Source organism: Lithobates pipiens, unplaced genomic scaffold, assembly GCF_037356315.1.
Source record: "Lithobates pipiens isolate NorthernLeopardFrog02 unplaced genomic scaffold, aLitPip1_a1.2 Scaffold_8, whole genome shotgun sequence".
In the NCBI taxonomy this organism is placed as follows: domain Eukaryota; kingdom Metazoa; phylum Chordata; class Amphibia; order Anura; family Ranidae; genus Lithobates; species Lithobates pipiens.
Window position 1 is genome coordinate 495215068 of NW_027507903.1, and position 23402 is coordinate 495238469.

Consider the following 23402-nt stretch of genomic DNA (forward strand, 5'->3'; position numbering starts at 1 on the left):
ACAGGAGATTCTCACTGTATATAATCTGATGGCACTCACCCCCCTGTCCCCTCTGAGGCAGCTAAAATTGAAGTATTGGCGTATAACACGCACACGCTATTTGCATCCAATTTTAATGGTGAAAAGGTGAGCGTTATACGCCAATAAATACAGTACCTTTTAAGGATTGTCCAGGCCGAGAATCTACTGGCAGGACTTGAGGCACGACAAACTATTACCAATGGTAAAGATTCCCATGCTCTCTTTGGCACGATCGGTATGGCGTGAGGTTAAAAAGCTAACAGGATTTAGGGACATCAGGACTCAGGGACCAAAGGGATTAGTATCTAAACTATATACATATTTAATGCAGGCTACAATGGGATGCTCTGCTACAGATTAAAAGGAAATGGCAAACGGTCTGTACATCTATGACAGATGAGATATGGAAGGAGGTGTGTAAATTACATTTGGGAGTATCTCCTGCAAGTAATAATGGACTGATACAGCTGTATATAATACACCAAGCCTATCTTACACCACATAAATTAAATTTAATGGGACAAACGGCAACCGCGGACTGTGGGAGGTGTTATCAACCAGGGGCCGATTTTGTGCATCTAATGTGGTCTTCCCCAGGTATTAGTAGATATTGGAGACAGGTCTTCCATATATTAATCAAAAAAGTGCTAGGAGACCGCATCCCATTCACTTTGGAAGTTTGACTGCTAGGGCTGGTTGAGAACCAAAAGTGGACTGGATATACCAAAACCTCCCTACAGGAAACTCTATTCATGGCACGCAAGCGAGTTGTGGTCAGGTGGATGCAACAAATACCCACCTCAATGGCTTAAAGTGGTAAACCAAATATTTTCATATGAGAAATTAATATGAGCATAGAGGAACACCTCATAAATATCATACAATTTGGGATAGATGGCTGAATTCACCATTGACTCTTAGGGGCATAGATAGAAGAGGACATTGATTGATGGACATTAGAAGTAGGGGAGGAGGGTGCTGCAACCTGGGTAATTAGCTGTCTCTACTCTTTTTGAATTTAGGTGTGTCCTAGGGGAGTGTTTCTAACAGTCTGGGGGATGGGCTGTGTGTGACGTGGACACTGATCGCTGCTCCCAATGACAGGGAGCAGACGATCAAGTGTCCTGTCATTAGGCAGAACGGGGAGATGCTGTGCACATCGGGTCCGCGGGTCCCGTGGGCATGGTCACAGAGCTCGTGGCAGGCACGCTCTTTCAAAGTAACCTACGGGTACGTTACTTTGCCCAGCCGTGCCATTCTGCCGACGTATATATTCCAACAGCGGTCCGCAAGTGGTTAAAAAAAAAATGCAGTTACTTTTTAACCCAGTCTGGACTGCCCCCTACAGATATATTGCAGTAGGGCGGCCCTCCTGCGCGAAATCACATACCTGTATGAGATTTAGTGCGCTGGGTCTGGGGTGCACGCCGCCAGGGGCCCGCTACCGTTGTGATTGTACACAGCGGGAGCCAATCAGCAGGTTTAACGGCAGCCCACGATTGTTCTCAGGAGAGGCAGAACGGCGGTCTGCCTATATAAACAAGGCAAGCGACTGTTCTGTGAGAGGGGAAGATGGAGATCTTGTGTTTTTGCAGCAACACAGATCTCTGTCTTCCCCAAATCAAAGCATCCCCCCACAGTTAGAAAGCACTCCCTAGGAGCACATTTAACCATTTGATCGTCCCTGATGTTAACCCCTTCCCTGCCAGTGTCATTAGTACAGTGGCACTGCATTTTTTTTTTCTTAGCACTGATCACTGTATTGATATCACTGGTCCCCAAAAAGTGTCACTTTAGTGTCCGATTTGTCTGCCGCAATCCCGCAAATTAAAAAAATAAAAAATAAACATGAATCGCTGATTTTACTAAAATTAAAATTCCATAAATATATATATTTTGCACAAACCAATCAATACGCTTATTGGGATTTTTTTTTTTTTTTTTTACCAAAAACATGTAGCAGAATACATATTTGCCTAAATTTAGGAATACATTTGATTTATTTTTATTGGGAATGTTTTATAGCAAAGGAAACATTTTTTTCCCCCAAAATAAAAACATAGGTGATCAAATACGACCAAAAGAAAGCTCTACTTGTAGGAAAAAAAGGTCATCAATTTTATTTTAGTACAGCATCGCACGACTGCGCAATTGTCAGTTAAATTAACAAAGTGCCATAATTGCACAAAATGGCCTGGTCATGAAGGGTGTAAACCTTCTGGGGCTGAAGAGGTTAATGTGATTTTACAGAGGTACTCTATACATAACCTCTCTGGCAACCACCTGGATCACAGTCCTCCCCTGACTGGCAAACACATCAAACATGCAGAATGCTGGTCCAATACAGTGGAATTTTGGAAACCAGCAAGCCCTTGGATCACGGTCATGCTAGACATCAATGATTACAAGTCACATTGATGTGTTATACACATCCTTCCTTACCTATAAGGTGACTTGTGATGTTTGCTGTAAAGCCTAACCCTTTAACAAATAGCTTGCTCCTTTTCCAAGATCCCATCATATTGGATCATTTTATTGGAGGGACATTCATTGATCCTATAACTTCAGGTTTGGAGAAGACCTCATGACACTTTCTCTACTACAGCAGCCAATCACCAGGCCTGAGTGCTTTCTCTTGGGGGATTGTCAGAGGATTATGGTGGCCAAGCGCAGTGTAGGATGCATAAAAGTTCACATTATAGACAGGAAAATACATGAATAAAACACAAATGCTAATTTTCATTGCTCGTGGTATTTTTAATTTCACAGATGCAAGGCACACAATAACCCTAATAAGCAAAACAAGGGACTTCAATTTGTGTCCTTGTCAATTCATTATGGATAGCCATATCCATGAAAAAAAAACAAAAATAAATAAATAAAAAACACAGTTATCCATCAACAGTAAAAGGGGGGCTTACATCAAAGTAATCTTGATTCCTCAAAAAAATCATAATATAGATGTGCAACTCAAAGAAAAGACCACCTAATTTGCCTAAAAAGTCCCTAGAAACAAAAAACACAGAAAATAATCTCAACAGTTTTATGCAGACACTTGGAGCACAGTAAAAACGAATTGCATAAACCAAAGCAGACAGAATTTTGTTCTTGAGGACACTTTTTAAAGGTGTTCAAAAGTGGTCTAGGAACATATGTCCCCAATTAATAAGCATAAAAATGAATTCCTCTTCATCATTATTATTATTAAGTTATGAATCAAGTTAGTGTACTTGATAGCTAAACCAAGAAGCCATTTAGTGAGAAAGGGCCCATTTATATCCTTGGCAGGTTTACGCAGATCAAGTCCATATCTGTGTGAAGCGATGACACGTCTGTCCATTTTTTGATGCACTCACATGCGTTCTCTGGTCTGTTAATGATTGTAGAAAATGAAGGATATGGCACAGTTGTTGATAATGCATGTAAAAATGCATATGCAGGGATGTGAAATCAGCCTTAAAATAAAATCAGCCTATTTAACAACTGTGATCCAATCGCAAAACCAAAATCATCAGGTACAAAGTGTGACTGCAGAGCAGTCTGCATCCCTTCTAACCACCAAGCTCTATCTATGATTGGTTGCCAGGAGAGACGTTCATTTAGGTACCAACAGCAGCATATACTCAAATTTCCCACTGTCCCATTCAGCTGGTGGGAAAAAAAAAGAAAAAAAAAAAAAAAAAAAAAAGAAGAAGAAGAGTGATGGGGTGGTGAGGGAGTGAAGACTGCAGCTTAGACAGGGCTTCCTTTACTTGCCCCCAACAGCTGAACTTAAAGTAAAGTAATCGGGTGAGTAGAATTCTTCTTCTATTTAGATGGATTATTTAGGAACTGGCAGGGTCTTGTTGATGCTCACAGCATTACCTTCTGCTAAATTCAGGGGTACAGAAAACTGCACTTTGACTAAACAAAAAAAAGAAAAACAAATTTCACGACACAACATTGCCTGATGTAGGAGTCAGCTTTGTCTCTAGCAACCGAGTTTATAAAGAAAAAACATTTTTTTTTTTGTTTAATAGATTAGACATAGGCCCTGCATACCATACACTGGTTAGTAACTCACTAAGTATCAAAGAAAGCATCAGGATGACAGCCCTGGAAGCTTGATACAAGGTGGAAATGGTGGCTTCAATAGCCCCAACAGGCTCCTCTGGACACAGAGAAAGCCAGAGATCTAAATCTGCAGACAAACCAGACTTTCCCCCCAACTACTTCATTGTTACTAAGTACCAATTTCTATTACACAGGGTATAAATCGGATTTAGAGAAATTAAATGAAAAATAAAAAGATATAAAAAATAAAACGAGAAATGAAAAAAAAAAAAAAAAAAAAGGATTTGAATCAAAATGAGGATTCAGAATCATAGGAGGCTGGGATTTCCACCACAAAAGGAAGGCCTCCTAATTTAGCGTTGGTTCTCAGTTTGTGTACAGTCCAGTGTCCTCGCTGCTATCAGCCCTTAATCACAGCGATGGGACGCAGCTTGATGGCTTTCTTGCTAATTCCTGCATCGTGACATGTGTTTACTACATCTGTGACGTTTTTGTATGATTCAGGAGCCTGCAAAGATATAAAAACAGTTATTTGAAAGGAAGGAACCTACACACTGAGATTAGATGTCTTAAGCAACGTACACATGAGATTATTGGACGAATGATCATCTGCTTTTTTTTGTTGCATGCTAGTCTCATATTGAAAATGATGAGGTTTCTAAACTTATGAATTCTCGCATGACAGAATATAACTTTGGAAGTGATGTAATAATGTAATGTGTTGTATTGTATTTTAATGTATTCTTTTGTTTCCAAGCAGGCGTAGTTTTGGTCTTCCGATTTTTTTCTGGACGATTACTGTACTGATTAAATGAAAATTGTACGAACTGGTATCGTACGAGAAAAGTTTTTGCACTTGTCCCTTCAGATATTGTTGGATGAATTGTTGTGATCGTTCCTAAAAGCTAAAAATATCCAGAAAAATGCATTTCAAAAAAGTTCTACATTGATTTGCATTTTAATGAGTGAAATTAAATATTTGATCCCCCATCAATAAGCAAGATTTCTGGCTCCCAGTTGTCTTCTATACAGATAAGGAGCCAAGATTAGGAGCACTCTTAAACTCAGGTTGTTGCCTGTATAAAAAAAGACACCTGTCCACAGAAGCAATCTGATTCCAATCTCTCCACCATGGCCAAGACCAAAGACCTATCCAAGGACGTCAGGGACAAGATTGTAGACCTACACATTGCTAAGCAGCTTGATGAGAGGGTGACAACAGCTGGTGTGATTATTCGCACATGGAAGAAACACAAAATAACTGTCAACCTCCTTTAGTCGGTCTGAGGCTCCATGCAAGACCTCAGCTCGTGGATTTCAGCAATCATGAGAACAGTGAGAAATCATCCCAGAACTACATGGGAGACTCTTTTCAATGATCTCAAGGCAGCTGGGACCATAAACACCAAGAAAACAATTTTTAACACACAACACCATGAAGGACTGAAATCCTGCAGATCTCAAAAGGTCCCCCTGCTCAAAAAAGCACATGTACAGGCCTGTCTGAAGTTTGCTAATGAACATCTGAACGATTCAGATGGGAACTGGGTGAAAGGGTTGTGGTCAGCTGAGAGCAAAAAAAAATAAAAAAATCAAGCTCTTTGGCATCAACTCAACTTTCCATGTTTGGAGGAGGAGGAATGCTGCCTTTGACCCCAAGGACACCATCCTCACCGTCAAACATGGAGGTGGAAACATTATGCTTTGGATGCATTTTTCTGTCGAGGGAACAGGACAACTTCACCACATCAAAGGGGACGAAGGATTGCTCCATGTACCATCAGATCTAGAATGAGAACCTCCTTCCCTCAGCCAGGGCATTAAAAAGGGCCGTGGATGGGTATTCAAGCATGACAATGACCCAAAACACATGGCCAAGGCCACAAAAGAGTGGCTCAAGAAGCACATTAAGGTCTTGGAGTGGCCTAGCCAGTTTCAAGACCTTAATCCCATAGAAAATATGTGGAGGGAGTTGAAGATTCCAGTTACCAAATGTCAGCCTTGAAACCTTAATGACTTGGCGAGGACCTGCAAAGAGGAGTGGCCAACTACAAGAAACGTCTGACCTCTGCGATCGCCAACAAGGGTTTTGCCACCAAGTACTAAGTCATGTTTTGGGAAGGAGTCAAATACTCATTTCACTCATTAAAATGCAAATCAATTGATAACTTTTTTGAAATGCGTTTTTCTGGATTTTTTGTTGTTCTGTTTCTGTTAAAATAAACCTACCATTAAAATTATAGACTGGTCATTTGTCAGTGGGCAAACGTACAAAATCAGCAGGGGATTAAATACTTTTTTCCCCTCACTGTATTCCCCGAGGTATTCTTTTAAAGCCCAAATTAACCTTTAGATTAACTACCTCAATAAAGGGCACTTTCACCCCCTTCCTGCCCAGGTCATTTTTCAGCTTTCTATGCTGTCACACATTTGAATGACAATTGTGCAGTTATGCAACACTGTAACCATGTGAAAATTATTTTTTTTTTTTTTGGGTGCAGCATCATATGACGTCCACCCAGAGCGAAAGCCGCACCATCCCCCAGTCATACGACGGTGGGCGGGCGGCAAGTGGTTAAAGTCAGATAAACACATGCACAAACAGTAGAAAAGCCTGCCCTCTGTTAGCATGCTAAGAAAAAAACGCCTGCATCTGTGTGGAAGCAGTGGTTTTTCTGCAGAACCATAGCTCTGCAATCACCAAAGCTCAAGCTTCATGATTGGAGAGCTCTGGCTCCAACTCTACAAGGGGTCTGCCAGACCTCTGCAGCATGCTGGGGGGGGTAAGCTTTTCTATAGACACTGTGGCTTCTTTCTAAAGGAAACCAACTGCAAGGCATTAACAGCTTTTGTTTCGATGCAAATGGAATGTATTTAGCAAATTATAAACTAGAGGTCCAATTGAGTTTTAGCAAAATATTGATGTAGCATTTAAACGAAGGGACATATTTATAGTTGCAGCAGTAAATAGCACATTCACCAAATATTCACTGCAGCTGAATCCTCTCCTAAACTACAGGACAAGATAAACACCTGTAAATGTTAGGGAAATGTCACATTCACTCCTAAAACATGCCTCCAAGACATCATATTCATCTAGAGTACTAGAGTTTAAAAAAAAAAAAACAATCCAACAATAATATTTTTATAAACCAATAAAATACTGCATAACTTACCTCCTCCATGACCAACTTTGGCGAGGCCACTCGTATAGCGATACCCTTATCTGCCAGCTTGTCGAGTACATCCTGGAAGTCCAGGTTACGTCTAGACTTAGCTCTGGACAGAGCCCGTCCCTACAGGAGACAGTCTAAGTTTCAGCAACACAATAGGCTACTGGCTGCTTGTATACAACCACATGTATGAGATGAAAGTTCTACTTACAGCTCCGTGGCAAGTAGTGCCAAATGTCTCAGTCATCCCTTGGTCAGTTCCAGTTAGGACATAGCTGCACGTTCCCATTGTGCCACCAATTAGCACTGGCTGTCCGGTCAACTGGGGGGAGAAGAAAAACTAAAAATTAGCTGCGTTTCTAAAGTGCACAACTATAATACATGGTTCAAAGTAAAAAAACATTTTAAAAGCTTAAGGTAGAACTATGGCCCGACATTAAGCTGTTTAGTGCCAGAGCTGGTTTTGCATTTTTTTGCACAGATGTTTAAAAAATAATTTTAGGTCTGAAGATTACACAAACCCCCAAACATTATAGATTTTCTGGAAGCAGACACCCAACAGAATAATATAGTGGTAGTTCCAATTCTAGGGCAAACAATTACAATAAACTACCCAAACATTTCGTAAAATATAAAAGACAAGGTTGCACCAAGTATACTCAACATGTCAAATGCTAAATTTGTGTGCACCCGTGAAATAGAGAAAAACTTCATGAAGTACACTATATTGCAACAATTCAAATGCCTCCTATAGGTCATCAGTTTAGTGTTACGGAGGAGGTTTTGTGCTAGAATTATTGCTCTCACTCCGGTGTGCGTGGTGATATGCAATATGTGTATTGCAATTTAAGTTTTCATGCGTGGGTGCCCCCGCCACACGTGCATATATTTGGGGGTGAGGGATTTTATGTGCTTGGGTGTAACGTTATTTTTGATCAAATAGGGAACAAAGATTTTTTGGTTACAGGTTCTCTTTAATGAGACATGCAGAGTCCAAAAAAAACCTGCATTTCTCCTCTGGGCACCACTGAATGTGTGGCAATGCACATCCCAATGCAATCACATGCCTTTCCAGGTATGGTATATGGAGACAGTGACTGACAGGGTGACCCAGAAGTGATGTCATACACAGCACTTTCTGGGTCACAGCAAGAAGGAGAGGAGAGCGGACATGTGTATGCAGCACTTCCCCCTCCCCTCCACCTGCTGGCACCCACCATGTTGGTCCCAGGCCCACAGATGGGCAAGCAGAACCCGGAATACATGGGGGGGCACCGGTGACGGGGGTGTGTGGAAGTAAATCGGACGGCAGCGCAGCCACTCGAATGCTTCTGCCTGTCAGTTTTACATATAATCCAGCCACTGGATTGGGTGTGAACCCCCCCCCCCCCCATCAGTGAAAGGGTTAAAAGAAAAATATGCTCTCGCACCCAATTATAAGTACATCTGCAACTAGTTTTCCCTCAGTCTCCTGCAAGCCCCACAAATACCTGTTGATCCTGTCATCGACATCCACCTAATGCAGGTTTAAGTGTGCCAATGATGCTGCACTGCACCTAAATTCAGAGCAGAGAAGCCACTCTCCATTGAGCTGTACCTGGTTGCGCTACAGTGGAATGAAAAAAATGTTGCAGGGGGTGTGGCTATGAGACTTGTCAGTGCTGATTCACAGATCTGTAGCCTATCACTCAGCTGGATGTGCCTACTGCTTTCTGAACTGACATTAATACCTGAAACCATCCCATTGTACGCTGCAGCCTCTGGGAGGGACAGCAAGCGATAAACTAATAAATTAGGATTTGTCATAGTCAGGGAATTAAAGTTTTGTTTAATTTATGAGTGTAGTTTATCTCATAGCAACTGGACTTGTTACTTTAGACGTCATACAGGAGCCTTTGAATACCAGGCCCTTTTGCCCCCTTCCTGCGCTGTCACAATTTGAATGACAAGTGCGCGGTCATGCAATGTTGCACCCAAACTAAATTTTTATCATTTTGTTCACACAAATAGATCTTCCTTTTGGTGGTATTTCATCAACACTGGGTTTTTTTTTTTTTTTGCTAAATAAAAGAAAAAAAACTAAAGAAAAAAAGTTTCTTTATTTTTGTTATAAAATTTTGCAAATAATCTTTCTTCATGAATTTATGCCAAAATGTATTCCGCTACATTTCTTTGGTGAAATTAACCAAATCTGTGTATATTAGTAAGAAAGTTTTAGGTCCACAAACTATGGCATATATCTGAAAATTGATCAATCCTGATGTACTGACAGCCCATCTCATTTCCTGAAACCCAAAAATGTCAGGACAGTACAGATATCCCAAAATGACCCCTTTTTGAAAAGTATACAATTAAAGATATTTAATAAGAGCAATGGCTCTTATTACATACATACATACATACATACACACACACACACACACACAGGATATAATTTTTTTTACATTTTACTGACTGAAATTGTTTTGTTGTGATTAGCCAGAGCTAATCACATGGTACATATGGGCTGTGATTGGCCCAGTCTGTACCATGTGATCACACTGATCAATCACAGCTATCAACACAATGGATGGCTTGAAGGAAAGCCATGCATTCTTTAAAACTGTCATGCGACCTGTTGCGATTGTTACAGCGATCCCATACCGGCAGCAGGCTGGTACACTGATCAGTTATCGGACACAGCCAGCGACAGATTGCCCAGCTGCAATCCGGGAGGTCATCATTTGACGTCCACCTGGATCGACGAGAGGTTACCACCGGTGTCACCTTGCCATAGGCTGGGCAGGAAACGTTTAAGTTGTGGGAAGAAAATAACACTTGTTATAACTTACCTCTGGGGTGCCAATCCTTAGATAAAGTGATCAGAATACTTAACTGGACTACATTTAATAGATGTCCTATTAGAAGGCTTAAATAAGTCTGCTCACCTGATAATCCACAGCAATCAGCGGGTGATGGGGTGGGAAGGCTCGTGTTGATCCCTTCCTGTGTATCAATAGGGTCTTCTCCTTTCCATCCACCACGTGCTGCTCCACTTTGGCAATATTGTGAGAGACATCATAGATGACATGCATGTCTAGGTCATCAGGGGTTGTGTTAAACACTTTGGCAAAGGCCTGCAAGAAACAGAAGACATAATAGGTTTGTTCACTTGTTGACTGGAACTATATGGCAGCCTGCAGTGCTGGAAGAAAGGAACAAGGGGATGTGCCACATATTAACCAGGGTGGGCGCTGCCCTCCTATCCAAGCTGGGCGCATGAATTACAGCGGCAGAGTTTTTAAGCACCTGACTAGAGCCAGAGGCTCTAATAGGCTTCAAAATAGAGTTGGCTTGGGACGCAGAGCATTGCGTCTGGAGCCCACCCAGTTGTGTCGAATATGAATTATTGAATGAATATTTGCTGTTGCAACACTGATACTCCTCCCGGGCCAATCAGGAAGTGGGTCTGATACCCATCACCCGACTGGCTGAAAGGACAGGCGATCCCATTGGATGCCTAGGAGGAGGGGAGGAGATGCATGGCGGAAGCGAGGAGGAGAAGAGCCGCTGGCCAATGCCTGGATGCCCGATCCACGCTGCTGCTCCCTTGGATGCCCACCACCTAGATGAGGCAAGTGCCGGGAGACAGCGGGTGGGGTTCAGTTGTTTGCAACCCTGATATTAACCAACCAATCTTCTTCAAGGTCTGCTGAGTCACCTGGAACTAAAGGGAGTGCAACAGAAGAGCCACACCAAGGTTAGGTCAGCAAGTGCAATCATGTTTCAGAGGCCCAGAATCGCATTGGATGCACCACCATAAATGGATTTAGAAATCCTTCAGTACATAAGAGATGCCCGCTCAATGTTAAAATGCTGCCTATTACCATTGAAAGTAGAACCACCTGGGGGTCTCAATGCCATCAAGTCCATCTTTCCCAAAGTCATGCAGAACAGCAACAGAATCCTTAAAATGGATGAAAATCCGATTCATGAAATCTGACCTTGGCCCATATAGCTGTGTTTATTTATCTCTCTCCCAAGCACTAGGTCCCGTGTCTTTCTGCTGTTTCGTTGCTCTGTTATCAGCATGATAACTTCTGACAGGTTCTCTGACGCTGGAGATAAAACCAGCCTGAAATATGTTGTGGGTGGTTGCTATAAATAGATTATCAGAGAGCTTGTCTTGTCACAGCACAGCTCTGCAAGTATCTTCGCTCCTCTGCCTATGTGGAAGGGGGAGTCAGGATGTGCCTTTCCTCCAATCAGCCATCTCCCAGAGTATGACAAGACTCCCCTTCTACAGCTGAATGAGGAAATAAAAATTCTAAAACCATGTCAGCATTCTAAAAATAGGGAGAGGGAAAGACAGCAGATGTACATGTAAAACCTATGTAGGGAGATTTGTTTAATCACCGTGTATCATCTGAGGCTGTTCACTTCACTGGGAATAGGAGAGGGTTTACACCCACTCAACCAGCTTGGCTTCAGTAGCCCACATTACCTTAACCGGTCACAGAGGCCTCTAAAACAGGCTAAGGGAGGCCAATATATATTCACCATTGCCCGAAAACCATATAAAACAATGAACCTAAGTGGGGAATTTATTTAATCAGTCTAGGCCTTAGCAACCCCTACCTACCTGTCTTGTGAGGAAGGTCATGGATGAGCGGTTCACCCAGGCATAGTTGCCGGCGGAAGCCATGCCTTTTAGGTAATCCTGGCCTTCAGGAGAGGAAATTCTAGCACATGCCAACTGCCGATCATTGACTATGATCTTATCCCTCTTCATGGCTTTCTCCATAGCAACCAAGGCATCTGCAAGGCAAAATAATGACAGTCATTTGTCAGTCATCAAAGAACATTTAGGTCAATTAAACTGGTCTAAATAGTATTGTGAAGATCTTGCTTCATCTATTTTACACCGTTCTAGGTTTGTATTACAGTATATCAAGGATAGTATTGCTCCCAAATGCCTTCCTTTCCAACCAGCACAGGGTTCCCTTCCGTAAATCTGAACGCCAGCCTCCCTTTCATTCTTGTAGTTGTACAGGTTTCTCTCCTGTATTGAAATTGCATACTTTGATTTCTCTGCACACTGAGCATCTCACGGTGTTCATTAGAAGCTGCAGCAAGTCACACAGAGCCTGTTTCATTTCCTGGCTGGAGGAAGTCCAGGATCATCTAGCCCTTTCCTTCCCAGTTTGACAGTCCCTAGCCTGAACCTTCTATTCATTGGATTTCAGTTCTTTTACCCATGGAGGCTCAATATCGCATAATGGCATTATACAGGGCAACCTGAATACACGTGCAGCCCCCACTGGAATACGCACTGCTGATGGACAGACATACACTCATCAAGAAATTTTGATATTTGCATAACCTCTCCTAAGAGCCTGGCCACTCATTGTGACAGAGCTGAGAGTTCTTTAAAGGGAGTACTGAGGCAGGGTTCTGTTTTCAGAAAGCTATGTACAGCACCCTGCAGGCCCCGCCCACCAGCTATGGCTACAGGAGATACAGGCACATCATGCACTGGCACAGCATCTTGTAGCTCCAAGCAGCAAGCTGAGATCTTTAAACTGACCACGCCAGCACAGATCTGCTACAGTGCTTGGTGTGGTTAAATTGAAAGCAGAAACAAAAGGAACTGGAAAACCACCAGGTATTTTACAGCAAAATGAAGAAAGAAAAGCAAAACAGGTAAGAGTTAACAACTACACTAATACACAAACACATACTATACATGTAATATTTATTTTTTGGGTTAACATACACTTTACCTGCATTGTCTTTTTGTTACTTACTGAAGCTGTATCTAAACATACATTTTCATTTATGCATAACTGGATTAATTTCTGTTTCTATTCTGCCTGGAATTCAATTTTAAAAGGCACACGGTATTCTGAAAATACTAATACACAGCTGGGAACATATTAAAACTCAGCCTAGTAAATCATATTCACAAAAACCTACCTGTGGCCACTTGGTGCCCCAGGCCTCGGCTACCACTGTGGATCATAACACACACTTGACCCTTGTGATCGATGCCCATCTTCTTGCCAGCATATTCATCATAGATTTCATCCACCACCTGGATCTCTGCATAGTGGTTTCCAGCACCTAGAGTTCCCAACTGTGAGGATAGCAAAAAGAATATCATAAAAACACACAGCCTAAAAAATAAACTTTTTTTAAATACTGTAACTGAAATTAGATTACATTTTGGATGTAAAAAAAATAAATAAATACATGCCATAGCTGCCAGATGAAAATTTAAAAGATGAAAACAGTTGTCCAAAATAGGATTCCTGTACTTGCTATAAAATGGCTTTGAAATCCATTGAGGGACACAGCTTCTCATAAAAGGGGGTACCTTCACTTAAAATCCTCCCCACACCAACACATCTGAGGGTTTGTTTGTTTGTTTTTTTACACTGGGAGGTGGTACCTTCTGCGTGCAGATTCTTGGGACACTTTACACATCCCAGAAGGCTGAAGGACCTTGTCTCACTGCGCCATGTGTTCTTGCACATGTGCAGTGGTCATCCTGAGGAATCACAGCCAGCTCCGAAATCCAAGATGGCAGTGCCCGGGACCTGCAGCAGTAACAAGAATCCGCTTTGGAAGAGAACTCCAGAGACTGGCAAAAACTTGATTTTTAAAAGTCAGCAGCTACAGTAACTTTTAGCTGCTGACTTGTGCTTTAAATAAAAAAAATAAAAAGTTCCTCTGAGAAATCTAGGGTTATGTGGAATAGCATGGGAAGGTTTATCGTTTCTAGGGGATTCCCTCCAGGTTTTTATGTACTTAGTGTCAAATTTCTCCTGTAGGTGGCAGTATAACCCTAGGCTGCTTAATGGGAAACTGTGTCTTTCAATAGAAGACAGGGAAATATAATTAAAATTGTCAAAGTATAGGAAATGTAAAAAAGAAAAAGAAAAGAAAAATTAGCAGATTAGCAGGAAAAGCATAGTTGTTAACACATGCTTTCATCATTGGCTTAACTAACTCTTCAGCAACCTATAGCTAGCTATGAAAGTTATTTAAAAATTGTTCCATACCTGTGGTAGGCCTCTCTTCTTGGCTTTGGAAGACACCTTGCTCGGATCAGCTTGCAGCATCCTGCCATATTCCTCGCAGTGCTCTTTATCCTCTGCCCAAGCATAGCCTTCCCTTAGAGACCAATCCACACCCATCTCCAGAGCCTCTTCCAGGTCCCTAGACAGATGGATACATCAAATTAATTTTAAAAGCAGTATTAAGCCGAATTAGATTCTCAAACTAATATGTTGTCTGCAAGAGAAACATTCCTTTCTGCTATTTCTTCAATGTGCGTGAGTTATTTGTGTCAGCACGTACTTGGCACTCATGGGGATGACTCCCTTTGATCCCACTCCGACAGGAATGTGGTCGAACATAGCCTGGGCTAGCTGTTCTTTTACAGGTTGTACGTCACCCTCGTCCAGATTGGTGCGTAGCAAACGAACTCCACAATTAATGTCAAATCCGACACCACCTGCATTAAGTAAGAGATATCAGGATTATGAAATAAAACGGTCCACTGCTTCAATGGAACTATTATTAGTTGATATATTACTATGCAAATGTATATTATTTTATGACTGCTAAAGCATGAGCTGATAAAATCCTAGGTTTATATAGAGATAGACAACCTGCAATGAAATAAATATAGAAGATGTCATTCATAGTGAATATAGATAACCAAAATATCTCAATATCAATTCACAAAACATCATCCTCAATAATGAGAGCTGTTCTGGCATATGATTTGCCCATTATTGGGGCAATAGGAGTAAATTATGCCTCTAAAAATACCCAATTCCCCACAATCGGTCCAATCAGCAGTCCATCTCAGATCAATTTCCCTAATGCTAATCCTCAAGAAAAAAAAAAGAAAAAAATTGAACAAACCTGGAGATACAACAGCGTCTGGGTTGTCCATATCAAAAGCAGCCATGTTTCCAATGGCAAATCCATAGCCGGAGTGGACATCAGGAAGACCAATGGACCTCTGAAGCAGAATAAAACAAAACATTTTCTAGTACAGTATTTACCAGCAAAAAACACTGTTCAAACTTAAAGTGGTTGTAAAGGCTAAAGGTTTTTCACTTTCATGCATTCAGCCCCCCCCCCCCCCCCCCAATACTTACCTAAACCCAATCTCAATCCAGCAATGTGCATGAGGCCATGAGGCTCTCCCGGGTCTCTTCCTTCTCATTGGCTTAGATGCAACAACAGGAGCCATTGGCTCCTGCTGCTGTCAATCACAGCCAGTTAGGCGGAATCTGGGGGCAGGGCCGAGCCGGACTGTGTCATATGGATGCAGAGAGTCGGTCCTGGGGTGAGTACGCATAAGTGCCCCCACAGCACTCAGCAAGGGGGAGGGGCTCAGAGCACCAGCAGGAGGCACAAGAAAGGAGGATCATAACTGCTCTGTGCAAAAAAGACTGCACAGAGCAAGAAAATAGTACGTTTGTTATTTATTTTTTAATATATTTTTTTCCCTTTACAATTAAAGCCCACCTCCATGTGTATTAAATAATTAATACTAATATTAGTATTAACCCCTCCCCTCTCAGCCCTCCCATTGTTTTGGGCAAGATATTCTTACCTCAGTCTGCCAAGGTCGCTTGTGGTGTGGAGCTCTGGATAAATCAATTATGTAGATCCCATACTCACCTTCTCTCTGATGCCGTTTCTCTTCTAGATTGAATTTTGCTCAGCGTCATTCAACCCTCTTTCTGGGAGCCCCAATCTCATGGACAAAGGCTCTAGGGAAGCATCATCCTGCAGCATGGGCTTAAGGAATGGCATCAACAGGATTTTTTTTGCATTTATTGAACAGATATAATAAAACACTTATAATGGTATATTTAACAGACCAGTAGACTAAGTAAGAGCAGTTAATTTTTAGGGTTTTACATCCATACTATGATTTATTTATTTTTTGCTTGTATGGGCAGTTCAGGGGGGCTTTTAAAGCAAAGTTCCAACCAAAAGTGTCCTCCCAAAAGTGTCCAAAACAAAAAATCTCCTCCAGCTCCTGATGGTGAAAATGAGCTTGCGGGGAGGATGGGGGAGCTGGTACACGATTTTGACAGGTACCCGCAGCCACTTCCGTTCCAGTCGCCTTAAGCATTCGGAAGCGGAAGTTCTTTTCCCTTCCCTCCCAAAGTGTTCTGGGAAACAGGACAGGGCCTAGAAAACTTTGGGACCAATCACAGAGTGCAGCGCCACTCGCGCATGCGCAGTAGGCTCACAGACGGGCGCCCATAGTAGAGATGCCGGCGCCAAAGGAAGACAACTGCTGGAGTGAGTGCACCGCTGGACAGGTAAGTGTGCGTTTATTAACTGGTTCCTGACTGGCTCACGTCTTTTTATGGGGGCAGGACAGCTCCCTGCGCAGGACCCGATGCACGTGGCCGGCGATTGAGACTGCTACCTGCCACGCCCGATCGCGTGCACGAGCTCCAGCAGAGGGATTTGTGATACACATTTAACCCCTTGATTGCCCCCTAGTGTTAACCCCTTCTCTACCAGTGTCATTTACACAGTAATCAGTGCATTTTTATAGCACTGATCGCTGTATAAATGTCAATGGTCCCAAAAATGTGTCAAAAGTGTCCGATCTGTCTGTCGCAATACCACTAAAAATCGCAGATCACCGCCATTACTAGTAAAAAAAAAAAAAAAACGCAATAAAAACTGCAGAGGTGATCAAATAGCACCAAAAAATAAATTTCTATTTGTGGGAGGGAAAAAAAGACGCAAATTTCGTTTGGATACAGCATTGCATGACCATGCAATTACCAGTTAAAGAGACGCAGTGCCAAATTGTAAAAAGTGCTCTGGTCAGGAAGGGGATAAAACAGATTTTGTAGCTGCTGACTTTTAATAGACACACAAATGACGAACTCCGCTTTAAAGAGTTCTTTCAAGATAGCAAAAACTTTTAACAAAAAGTGTCCCCTGAACATTTCTGGGAAGGTCAGATGCTCATATGCACGTTTCATATTTCGCCTGTAACTTTGAGGATGATTAACCCCTTGTGGACAGCTTACACATATGTATGACAACATGGCAGGTGGACCTTAATGCCCAGCTCCTGCATATATGTGTCTGTGTTGTTCTGAAGCGCACTTCACTGGCACCCACAGAACTGTGACCGAGTTATCACCAGCAGCTCCTGGTCAACTACTGTCAATCGTGGAACTGGTAGGATGGGCTTTTCCAATTACATCATCACTGGGCAGGTAATCACAGTGAATGAATAAAACAGAAGCCCCTTGTCACGTTGTAGCCCACTTAAAGAGCATAGTCTGCTAAGGCAAGGGGTTAATCCCCTAGAGCAAAACATCCTACAAAATACAATACAAAATACTTACATGGACAATTCCTGGTAAGGCTGCCACGTTGCCAATCTGCTTCATAGCAGGAAGGAAACCGCCAGCTCCTGAACAAGCAAAAAAATAGATTTAAGCGGTTATGAAATTCATGTAACAGAGAATTAGGTTTTAATAAAGGATGGGTTCACCCAAAAGCAACATTTCAATTTAGGTAGATGCTGCAGAGTTAAAGCTGTCCAAGATGAGCAAATATTATCCAAATACAAGAGTCCTGTATTCTTACTTGAATGTTGGTGTTCTTTGTGTATTTCTTCCAGATCTGTGCAGTACTCCTGTGTGAAGCTTTGCTTCTGTGCAGGAGCTTCCTGTAATAAAGACCAGTCACTTGTGCCCTCTCTCCTTGTGCAGGGTGACTGGTCTCGTTTCTGCCCCCTCCTGTAGTATTTTGCAGGTGGCCTGCAGTGAGGGGAACCTGCTGGGTGCTAGCTCTGTACAAGCTATGTATAGCACATTTATGATGCTACTTCTACAAGGGAAAGTCTGGATTTTGCATAGGGATTTTGTGTACATCAAGAAGATATACAGTATATGCTTTGTGGCTATTGAGAAATATATTTGGATAAAAATTTTAGTTCAGCTTTAAATCAGTGGGGTCTGTACAGTGTCTACCCCCTCTACTCTCTTGTGGAATTGAATTAAAAAAAAAAGGGTTCTGTTTGGCAGAAAGAATAAAACTCCCACAGAGCCAATGAGACCTCACTACCAAGACTGAAGAGATTGCCCCTGCTAGATATGAAGAATATTTTTGTCAGGGATAACTATGTCGATCCAGCTACAGTGCTTTTTTGGAAATAGTACATGCACTACTTTTGGTGTGATCCAGTGTGATTCAGCCCATTTAAAATTAAATGAACTCAAATTGCACCGCACCAAATCGCAAAGGAATGCGCAACATGTTCCTGTACAATTACTGGTGTGAACTGGCAATAAAAACAATTATTCACCGTTTGAACCAGTGAACAGCAAACAAGTTGTGCTACACCGCAATAAATTCTACAAAGCGAGTCATTATCAGCACACAGCATATTGATCTATACAGTGGATATAAACAGTCTACAGATCCCTGTTAAAATGTCAGGTTTCTGTGATGTAAAAAATGAGACCAAAAAAAAAAAAAAAAAAAATCATTTTAGAACTTTTTTTACCTTTAAAGTGACCTATACACTGTACAACTCAGTTGAAAAACAAACTTAAATCTTTTAAGTTGAGGGAAGTAAAACTAAAAAAATAAAATAATATGGTTGCTTAAGTGTGCAAACCTTAAAGACTTTGTTGAAGCGTCTTTTGATTTTATTAAAGCACTCAGTCGTTTTGGGTATGAATCTATCAGCATGGCACATCTTGACTTGGCAATATTTGTCCACTCTTTGCAAAAAATCCAAATCTGTCAGATTGCAAGGGCATCTCCTGTGCACAGCCCTCTTCAGATCACCACACAGATTTTCAATTGGATTCAGGTCTGGGCCATTCCAAAACTTTCATATTCTTCTGGTGAAGACATTCCTTTGTTGCTTTGGATGTATGCTTTGGGTCATTGTCATGCTGAAAGATGTTCAGCTTTCTAGCAGAAGCCTGAAGGTTTTGTGCCAATATTCACTGGTATTTAGAACTGTTCATAATTCCCTCTACCTTGACTAAGGAACCTGTTCCAGATGAAGAAAAACAGCCCCAAAGCATGACGCTGCCACCACCACCACCGGTGGGTATGGTGTTCTTTTGGTGATGTGCAGTGTTGTTTTCATGCCAAACATGTCTTTTAGAATTATGGCCAACAAATTCAACCTTGGTTTCATCAGACCATAACACATTTTCCCACATGCTTTTGGGAGACTTCAGGTTTGCTTTTGCTAAACTTAGTCGGGCTTGGATGTCTTTCTTGGCAGCCTCCCTGACCAGTTTTCTTCTCGTCTTTTCATCAATTTTGTAGGGACGTCCAGTTCTTGGTAACGTCACTGTTGTGCCATCTTTTCTCCACTTGATGACTGTCTTCACTGTGTTCCATGGTATATCTAATGCCTTGGAAATTCTTTTGTAGCCTTCTCCTGACTGCATACCTTTTAACAATGTGATCCCTCTGATGTTTTGGAAGCTCTCTGTGGACTATGGCTTTTGCTGTAGGATGCAACTAAGGAAATGTCAGGAAAGACCTACAAGAACAGTTGAACTGTATTTGGGGTTAATCAAAGGCACGTTAAATGATGACAGGTGTGTACGGACTCCTATTTAATGTGAGTTTGAATATGATTGCTTAATTCTGAACACACCTACATCCCCAGTTATAAGAGGGTGTACACACTTATGCAACCACATTATTTTAGTTTATTTTTACTCCCCTGCAAAATATTTCAGTTTGTTTTTCAACTGAGGTGGAAAAAGTTCTGAAAGGATTTAAAGCGGAGGTCCACCCTAAAATGGACCTCTGCTCATCGGAATCCCCCCCCCCCTCCGGCGCCACAATTGGCACCTTTCAGGGGGGAGGGGGGTGCAGTTACCTGGATAATCCAGGTAACTGCACCCACTTCCGGGATAGCTGTCTGCGGAAAGGGGCGTAGATTACGCCCCTTTCCGCAACTGCCCGCCCCTTTGCGCAAGTGCCCCACTGCCTGCTGGGAAACACACAGTTCCCAGAGGCAGCGGGGACCGCCCGGATTGCGCCGCGCGGCTCGCGCATGCGCAGTAGGGAACCGGGAAATGAAGCCGAAAGGCTCCATTTCCTGATTCCCATACCCAAGATGGCGGCGGCAGGACCCGACAGACGACCTAGCGATCGGCTTCGGGTGCCGACATCGCGGGCGCGCTGGACAGGTAAGTGTCACTATTTTAAAAGTCAGCAGCTGCAGTATTTGTAGCTGCTGGCTTTAAAAAAAAAAAAAAAAAACGCGGAGTCCCGGTGGACTCCCGCTTTAATCTTTGTCGTATTGTTTTACATCACAGAAACCTGACTTTTTAAATCCACTGTATGTCAGCTCAGGATTTCTAATTCAAACACCAAACTTACCTCCACCTCGACAGGCATTTCTTAGTTCCTCAAACATCAACTTCTCCAGAGGATCGTTTACATAGAAAACACCCTCCACCTGAAAGTAAAAAGAAAACACCCTGTAAGAACAGGTGAAAGGCAAACATGGGAGACACATGATATAACTGTGAATTTTGCCCTGGTAAAGCTCCTTAGCCTGCGATAAGCTCCATCATAGATCTGGCTGGTGAACACGTTGGAAGGGGTGGGAAGTATCAGAATGGGGGCTTACATGGGAACCTGACAATTTGCACTACCACCATTCTCACCAGAGCCCACCAAAATACTCTGTAATTCACAGTATGATGGAGCAAATGACTTCTTCCCTTTCCCCCTACAATACTTGGTGGCCAGGGACAAGAGTTGTCACATGGGAGCAGAGCTCCTTAGCCAATGATAATCTCTGATGCAAACCTAGTTGGTGAACAGGTTGGTGGGGCTACCAGTAGACAGTACAGGGGCTAACAAGAGAGACTGTCACTTCTGCTCCATATTCTGCATCCTGCTGCTCACTGGGGCCCCTAAAAATACTCACGGTGGGCATCCCAAACCCTCCGAGATCTGTGAACTGTACATACATCACGGTGGGCACCCCATACCCTCCGAGACATGTGAACTGTACATACATCACGGTGGGCACCCCATACCCTCCGAGACATGTGAACTGTACATACATCACGGTGGGCACCCCATACCCTCCGAGACATGTGAACTGTACATACATCACGGTGGGTACCCCATACCCTCCGAGACATGTGAACTGTACATACATCACGGTGGGTACCCCATACCCTCCGAGACATGTGAACTGTACATACATCACGGTGGGTACCCCATACCCTCCGAGATCTGTGAACTGTACATACATCACGGTGGGTACCCCATACCCTCCAAGATCTGTGAACTGTACATACATCACGGTGGGCACCCCATACCCTCTGAGATCTGTGAACTGTACATACATCACGGTGGGCACCCCATACCCTCCGAGATCTGTGAACTGTACATACATCACGGTGGGCACCCCATACCCTCCGAGATCTGTGAACTGTACATACATCACGGTGGGCACCCCATACCCTCCGAGATCTGTGAACTGTACATACATCACGGTGGGCACCCCATACCCTCCGAGATCTGTGAACTGTACACACATCACGGTGGGCACCCCATACCCTCCGAGATCTATGAACTGTACATACATCATGGTGGGCACCCCATACCCTCCGAGATCTGTGAACTGTACATACATCACGGTGGGCACCCCATACCCTCCGAGATCTGTGAACTGTACATACATCACGGTGGGCACCCCATACCCTCCGAGATCTGTGAACTGTACATACATCACGGTGGGCACCCCATACCCTCCGAGATCTGTGAACTGTACATACATCACGGTGGGTACCCCATACCCTCCAAGATCTGTGAACTGTACATACATCACGGTGGGCACCCCATACCCTCCGAGATCTGTGAACTGTACATACATCATGGTGGGCACCCCATACCCTCCGAGATCTGTGAACTGTACATACATCACGGTGGGCACCCCATACCCTCCGAGATCTGTGAACTGTACATACATCACGGTGGGCACCCCATACCCTCCGAGATCTGTGAACTGTACATACATCATGGTGGGCACCCCATACCAACAGCGTTTTTTTTGTTTTGTTTTTTAATTCTTTACCATCTTTGTAGCATCGGGAACATTTCTCTTCACTTCCTATCCCATAGCTAAAAGAGGAAGAGATAGAAAATCTCTCCAAAGTGAGGGAATCCCGGGGGGCCTCCATTGGAAGATTTCTTCTCTTCCTGTTGTAGTGACAACCTAAAATTTGGGATTTTCTTTAAGACCCCTTTCACACTGAGGCAGTTTTCAGGCATTTTAGCGATAGAAATAGCACCTATACACTGCCTCCCATTCTTTGCAATGGGTGCTTTCACACTGAGCGGTGCGCTTACCCCTTCTTTGGCGCTAAAAGCGGCCCTGCTAGCGGCCAAAAAGCAATGCTTAAACAGTGGTAAAGCACCGCTAAGACGAGCGACGCTTAACCGCTAACGGCTGGCGCGCTCAGTGTGAAAGCAGTCTGTCACTTTCAATGATAATGGTCAACAGGACAAATAGAGAGTGAATCTCACTAATGGGGACACAAACACCAAGATAAAAAAATAAAAATACTGACAGAGGTTCTAATCCCTCCCTACTATCCAAAAAAACAAACAAAAAAGAAAACACCCTAAAAAATAAAGTTCTTTTTAATTATACTTTTTGGAGACTGCCCCTCTCTGAGATATGTGGTCTATACATCATAGGGCTCCCCCTCCAGCCATTGTAGGTAGAGGCCTGTAGTGCTTCCCCCAACCTATACATAGGACATATGGTGGACCTGCATGTTGGGGACGAATCCCTTGCGGATTCTCCAGCAGTTCTTGTGGATCTTGTCCAGAAACTGTAACTCGTCATTGTAGCTGCGGCTCATGGTGACAGATCTCTCTCAGCACACACACACACCACCGGAACCAAGATACCACTTCCGCCCAGCGCAGCATGGCAGGAAAGTGCATCACACTGCTGGCTACTTCCGCCCCACAGAAACATGGCGGAGACTGTCAGCCGAGGACCGGTCACGTGACAGAGAGTAGAGCCGCGGTGTGCAGTCTGCAGAGGGTCCTGTGCGCAGGTATATGGGAAGTAAGGGTTGAAGGGGGGGAGATTTGTGC

At 43.1% G+C, this 23402-nt stretch overlaps 2 protein-coding genes across 3 annotated transcripts in view; one reads left to right on the forward strand and one right to left on the reverse strand.

Moving 5' to 3' along the window:
- Positions 1-2757: 2757 nt before the first annotated feature.
- Positions 2758-23234, reverse strand: RTCB (RNA 2',3'-cyclic phosphate and 5'-OH ligase). Its single transcript, XM_077469160.1, has 12 exons — positions 23069-23234; positions 20655-20733; positions 17636-17703; positions 15162-15261; positions 14589-14745; positions 14291-14447; positions 13203-13362; positions 11869-12044; positions 10175-10363; positions 7459-7569; positions 7251-7370; positions 2758-4582 (listed from the first exon to the last, which is right to left on the reverse strand). Exons 1-12 carry the CDS (start codon positions 23159-23161, stop codon positions 4475-4477), a joined length of 1518 nt encoding a protein of 505 aa, XP_077325286.1. The 5' UTR covers positions 23162-23234; the 3' UTR covers positions 2758-4474.
- The window catches only part of FBXO7 (F-box protein 7), a 28553-nt gene continuing 28359 nt past the window's right edge, over positions 23209-23402 (forward strand). The window contains exon 1 of one of the 2 annotated variants that reach the window (XM_077469156.1): positions 23209-23362. In XM_077469156.1, the coding sequence (XP_077325282.1) occupies positions 23230-23362 (133 nt within the window). In that variant the 5' untranslated portion in view covers positions 23209-23229. The remainder of the gene's footprint in view (positions 23363-23402) is intronic. The other variant, XM_077469159.1, reaches the window with a different exon arrangement.

What these genes read in the sequence shown, in the direction of transcription:
- RTCB (XM_077469160.1), bottom strand. Translation starts at nt 23,161, where the DNA reads ATGAGCCGCAGCTACAATGACGAGTTACAGTTTCTGGACAAGATCCAC. An exon ending in AAATGCCTGTCGAGGTGGAG is followed by an intron (nt 17,704 to 20,654) that starts GTAAGTTTGGTG and finishes TTGCTTGTTCAG; the next exon opens with GAGCTGGCGGTTTCCTTCCT. An exon ending in CAAAGTTGGTCATGGAGGAG is followed by an intron (nt 4,583 to 7,250) that starts GTAAGTTATGCA and finishes ATATCTTTGCAG; the next exon opens with GCTCCTGAATCATACAAAAA.